General features: G+C 33.1%; 1 protein-coding gene across 1 annotated transcript; it reads left to right on the forward strand.

The window, feature by feature from the left end:
* The first annotated feature begins 2,277 nt into the window (after positions 1–2,277).
* Positions 2,278–2,907, forward strand: LOC109338416. The gene has a single exon (XM_019575650.1). The coding sequence runs from the start codon at positions 2,278–2,280 to the stop codon at positions 2,905–2,907; it is 630 nt and encodes a 209-aa protein (XP_019431195.1).
* The last annotated feature ends 3,822 nt before the right edge of the window (positions 2,908–6,729 follow it).

Genomic DNA, 6,729 nt, shown 5'->3' on the forward strand with positions numbered 1-6,729 from the left:
GCGCCCAGCACTTTGGCCTATAAAAAGGCATGAAATTCTCATTTGTAACATATTGTACATTCATTCTAAATTCTTCCTAGTTGATTCCTCTTCTTTTCCTTTCATTTTAGGTAGTTTTTAGGCTAGTTTTAGAGTAGTTTTTCATATAATTCAAGAGGAGAAAGGAGAAGGCAAATGAGATGCAAAAATCCATTTGTTATTCTCATTTGGAACTCAAAGCATCCAATCCTTGGATGGATGGCTCATGCTCCGAAATTTTTTTTTGAATATGTTATGTATTTATACTTCTTCTTATATTCTAAAAGAGTTTGAATTTTAATCATTCAAGTTGGTGCTTTGGTTAATTTTATTTGTTTGAGAAGTACGTAATGCTCTTTTGAGATTGATTACCTAAAAATTGATTTCAAGTCAATAAAATTACTTTTCTCAAACACTTAACAAATAAACTAAGATGTAGTCGTACACCTTATTTTATTTTCCAAGTTCAGTATACTTTTCTTAAGATCTTATATTCATTACTACTTCAATATTAGAGTCGCCAATGACTAGGGTGTGACAACCTAGTCTCGTTATGAACGTAATATTGTTTAGTAATAAATATAAGTGATTACCATTCTACCATTTTAGGACATACATTAAAGGAGGATTTTAGAACTTGGTGTTTGGATTTTAGAATTTGTGCTTTGATATATTCATATGATTCATTCTATTAGGCAATTCCTTGTGGTTCGACATAACCCTATACTATACTACAATTGAATCTTGAAAGAGGTGTAAATTGTAAAATAGTAAAGTGTTATCAATAAATTTATTTGTTGAAACACCTTTTAATATACAAAAGTGATGAAGCTAACTAACTAACTTTTATTTATTGTTATTTACTAACTTTTATTTATTGTTATTTATTTTCTGCAATTTATTTATTCTTTAATACGAATCTTCCTTAAGGAAGAAGTTTGGTTTGTTAATAAAATGAACCCAAAAGGGAGAAAATAAAAAGAGGTCACTTAAATTTATTATTCTTTTGTTCTTTATTTATTTATTTGTTTCTAACAACTAACTATTCATCACTTTTGTACATTAGAATACCATTAAACCTGTGTTGGAATTTATTCCACCAAACCGAGATGGTATTCAAAGTACTTAATAATTATGTAATAAGGGATTTCTTCGATACCGTTGTACTGGTGTTAGAATTTATTCTAACAAAGCCGAGATGAGGCAAAGAAGGAATAACTCAGTCACATGATTATTAAGAAGTAAGTTGTAACTGGAATATTCTTGAAACCATTATACCTGGTTTGAAATTTATTCTAATAAAGCTGAGATGACGAACAAAGAATAAAACCGATTTCACTTACTTAATCAAATAAGAAACAACACACCGAAAATGAAAGAAATAACCCTTCAACAAATTGGCAACTTGCTAAGGAACGATTTGTTGAGGGGGAAAAAATAAAACCCCTCTCAAATAAGAAAATTATTTCAACAAATTGGTGCCACTGCCGGGGAGTTGCTTAAATAATAGAATATTTCATATTTATAAGTCGTTCATCAAATAATTGTGCATAAATTTATGCTTGCTTTTGTACAAATTACTTTACTTTGTATAAAAATGTAAATTATGATTTCTTTACGTACTAATCTCTTTTCTTTCGGAAATAGACAAAACGATTTGTTTTGATCTCAAATTTTCAGACATGGACCATCATGTTGATTTACAACAGGAAATTGAGCAATTCATCAGAGAATTTCAATTCAAGCTCAATATGGTCCATCAAAAAATTCAAGATCTGCCTGAACAAATAAAGCAAACCAACAGAGCAAGTTCTTGGTGCAATGATTGTGGAAAGAATCGAAATGTCTACGCCTTCCAATCAACTCCCACTTATCATGACGAATTGGAGAAAGTTCTCGACCAATTCATGCAAACCACTATCAACCATCAACAAAATACCAGTGATGCTCTCACAAAAATAGACGAACAAATCAAAAGCTTTACAAAAACTTACCTGGTTAAGTCAGAATTTTGTGAAAGTATTACAACTCGAAGTGGGAAGATAGTAGGTGGAGTTGAAAAACAAAATGAGAGATTAGATGAACAAAATAAAAATAAAGAAGAAAAATAAAATGAAAAAGAAAATAAAAAAGCAGAATAAGAAAAAGAGACTAGTGAGGTAAGAAGAAAAGAAAAACAACACCCACTAGTACAGAAAAAAAATACCCTACCCGATAGCTCCGTTAAAAGCCAAGAAAAAAGAACAGTTCGCAAGATTCATGGAAATATTCAAAACCCTGCAAATCAACATCCCATTTGTTGAGGCCTTGGAGCAAATGCCAATTTACTCCAAGTTCATGAAAGAACTGTTACCCAAAAAGCGGAGTTATCAAGAAAAAGAAGTTGTTTCACTCAATGTCACTTGTAGTGCTGTTCTTCAAGCAAACATTCCTCATAAATCCAAAGACCCAGGCAGTGTGACCATTTCTGTCACTATTGGAAATGTGCCCGTAGGCAAAGCTGTCGTTGATCTTGGAGCCATTGTGTGTTTGATGCCACTATCCATGATGAAAAGAATTAGAGGAATTCAATTAAAGCCTACAAGGATGTCCTTGCAACTAGTAGATAGATCCATAAAATATCCTGAAGGGGTTGCAGAGGATGTTCTGGTCAAAGTGGACAAATTCTCGATCCTGGTTCATTTTGCTGTCATTAACATAACCGAAGATACGGAGATCCCACTCATTCTAGGGAGACCCTTTATAAGGACAACAAAAATGGGGATCGACATGGAAAATGGAAAACTACTAGTCCGAGTTGCGGACGATGAAGTTGAATTTGACATTTTTCATGCAATGCATCATCCGAAGGATAAAGGGCAATGTCTACAAGTAGATGTTATTGAATAAATTTATGCAGAACACTCTCAACGTGACAAATACTTGGAGATGCAACAAAATAGAGTAGAGGAAGAAATTATCCAACATTTTTCTGATGCATTGTTTCTCCACCAAAATCCAAGTGGACCAACAGAAAAATAATGAGAACTGGAATTGAAAGAATTGTCGTCCCATTTAAAATATGTTTTCTTAAATGGGGAAGCCAACAATCCAGTTATCATCAACAATAAGTTGCCCAAATTGGAAGAAGAAAAACTTGTACATGTCTTGAAAAAGCATCAAGTAGCATTGGGATGGACATTAAAAGATCTCAAAGGCATCAGTCCATCATATTGCATGCATAAAATTATGGTGGAAGATGATTACAAACCCTGTGCTCAACCACAAAGAAGACTTAATCCGACAATGAAGGAAGTAGTAAGGAAAGAGATTGTGAAAATGTTAGAGGCTGACATGATTTACCCCATTTCAGATAGAGAATGGGTAAGTCTAGTCCAAGTGGTGCCAAAAAGAGGACGATTGACGGTAATCCGAAATGAGAAAAATAAACTCATTCCAACCAGAGATGTTACTGGTTGGAGAGTTTGCATTGATTATCACAAACTTAACGCCGCCACAAGAAAAGATGACTTTCCTATACCCTTCATGGATCAAATTTTGGAAAGATTAGCCGAAAGAGCCTTCTATTGTTTCATGGATGGGTATTCCGGATACAATTAAATTGCTGTGGATCCATTGGACCAAGAAAAGACGGTATTTACATGTCCATTTGGTGTTTACGCATACAGAAAAATGCCATTCGGACTATGTAATGCTCCTGCAACTTTTCAAAGATGCATGTTGGTTATCTTCGCTGATTTGGTGGAGAAATGCATCGAGGTCTTCATGGATGATTTTTCTGTATTTGGGGACTCTTTCGGAGTTTGCTTGACAAATTTGGAAATAGTTTTGGAAAGATGCGAACAGAGTAATTTGGTTCCAAATTGGGAAAAATTTCATTTCATGGTCACTGAAGGAATTGTACTCGGGCACAAAATTTCAACGAAAGGATTAGAAGTGGATAAAGCTAAAATAGAAGTGGTTGAGAAGCTGCCTCCTCCAACAAATGTTAAAGGAATCAGAAGCTTTCTCGGACATGTTGGGTTCTATCGTAGATTTATCAAAGACTTCTCCAAAACAGCTTAGCCCTTGTGCAACTTACTCTTAAAAGATTTTGTTTTTAACTTTGATGATTCCTGCTTATAAGCATTCAAACAATTAAAATTATGCTTGGTAACTGCTCCTGTCATTACTACACTAACTGGAAATCCCCTTTTGAACTAATGTATGATGCAAACGATTATGCAGTTGGTGCAGTTCTAGGATAGAGAAGGGAACATGTTTTTCATGCAATACATTTTGCTACCGAAGTTCTAAATGAAGCACAAATCAATTACGCTACAACTGAAAAAGAACTGCTAGCAATAGTGTTTGCATTGGAAAAATTTAGAAGCTATTTGATTGGGGCAAAAACAATTATTTATATTGATCATGCCGCAATCAAATATCTTCTAAAGAAACCTGACTCCAAGCCACAATTGATTAGATGGGTGTTTCTTTTGAAGGAATTTGATTTAGAAATCCGCAATATGAGTGGTAAAGAAAACCAAGTAGCAGATCATTTGTCAAGATTGGTGAATACAGAAGTCGCGTTAAGAGAACAAGAAATAGCAGAAACATTTCCTGATGAAAAGCTATTTCAACTTCAAGCAAGACCACGATTTGCTGATATGGCCAATTATAAAGCCTCAAGTATAATTCCTGAACATTTTAATTATAAGCAAAGAAATATTTTCTCAAAAAAGTGAATCAATACGTCTGGGATGAACCATATTTATTTAAAGAAGGAACCGATAACATTATTAGACGATGTGTTGATGAAAATGAGGCCCAGAAAATATTATGGCACTGCCATAATTTGGCCTATGGGGGACATTACAATGGGAACAGAACCGTGGCAAAAGTACTCCAATTCAGATTCTTTTTGCCAACTATTTATAAAGATGCCCAATTGTATGTCCAAAAGTGTGATGCATACCAAAGGTCCGAGGGACTTGGGAAACAAAGTGAAATGCCTTTACAAAATATTATAGAAATAGAGATTTTTTATTGTTGGGGCATTGACTTTATGGGGCTTTTCCCATCATCGTTTTCAAATGAATATATCTTGGTGGTTGTTGACTATATTTCTCGCTGGGTGGAAGCATTAGCAACACCCAAAGTCGATGCAAAAATTGTGGTAAAATTTTTGAAAAAAAATATTTTTACTCGTTTTGGCACACCAAGAATATTGATAAGTGATGGGGGATCTCATTTTATAAATTGCCAATTAAAAAGAACCCTACAATTTTATAATGTTAAACACAAGGTAGCATCACCTTATCACCCACAAACCAATGGCCAAGCAGAAGTATCAAACAGAGAATTAAAAGGAATTTTGGAAAAAACAGTCTCTGCTTTAAGAAAAGACTGGTCACAAAAATTGGATGATACTATCTGGGCCTATAGAACTGCATTTAAATCTCCAATAGGAAAAACTCCATATTAACATGTTTATGGCAAAGCTTGTCATATACCAGTTGAATTGGAGCATAAAGCCTATTGGGCTCTCAAATTTCTACACTTTGATTTAAAGGATGCAGAGATTAAAAGACAAGATCAACTACATCAATTGGAAGAAATGCAGTTCCAAGCATATGAATCATCAAGACTGTATAAGGAAAAAACAAAGAAGTACCATGATTCCGAAATCAAAAAGAAAAATTTCTATCAAGGGCAAAAAGTAATTTTATTCAACTCAAGGCTCAAAATACTTCCAGGAAAATTCAAGACCAGATGGACAGGACGATTTGTCATTAACGATGTAAAAGAATATGGAGCAATTTAGTTGAAAGATACCAAGACAAAAGCAACTTGGGTGGTAAACAGACAGAGGTTAAAACTTTATTTGGGTGATGAGTCAGACTCCATCATCAATGATCAATCATAATAATCTCATCCAAAGTCTACGTCAAACTAATGACGTTAAAAGAGCGCTGACTAGAAGACAATCTAGTATTTGGTAAAAATTTATTTCTTTCATCATTATTTTCTGTCGTTAGTATTTTATTTTTAGAAAACTAAACAAATTTTTAAAATCACATGAAGTAAATCCGAATTTTTTTTAAGGCTTGAGGACAAGCCTTCATTTAAATAGGGGGACAAGACTTGATGTAATTTAAAAAAACAATTCTTGTCTAGATTTTGTAAATATGTAAAAAGTAAATTTATTTACTCAAAAAAAAATTCAAAACCGAAAACATATTGGGTAAAACAACAATTTTCAAACATGATCACATGGTTAGAAAATGTTAAGCATACTTAAATTAAGCTTTGATTGAGCAAAATGAGATGTATGCTAAACTTTTGTGAAAAAAGTCACATAATGTCATAACTTGAAAATTTTTGCAAATTCATAATTCAATTTTATGTAACAAGATCTTTGCAAACATTTTTTCATTGAAAAGTGTGAATCCAAACCAAGTGAGGGAGAATCAACATTTGATTTGTCTAATTAAACTTGTTTAAGTCTTTAAATCTCTTAATTGAATAAAAATGATAAGAAATGATCAAGACATATTCTTTGATTAGTTGAACCAAAGGTCAAAAAGTCCAAACCAAGTTAGGAACATCCTTGATAAGCCCCTTTGAACCATAACAAATGAAATAATTTTTTTCAAACTATCCCATAAAACCAAATTGAAAAAAATGTTCTAAGAGAGCATTAAAATTTTAAGAGTAGTTTGAAAGAAT

The sequence above is a fragment of the Lupinus angustifolius genome, unplaced genomic scaffold (assembly GCF_001865875.1).
Source record: "Lupinus angustifolius cultivar Tanjil unplaced genomic scaffold, LupAngTanjil_v1.0 Scaffold_25_183, whole genome shotgun sequence".
Taxonomy (NCBI): Eukaryota; Viridiplantae; Streptophyta; class Magnoliopsida; order Fabales; family Fabaceae; genus Lupinus; species Lupinus angustifolius.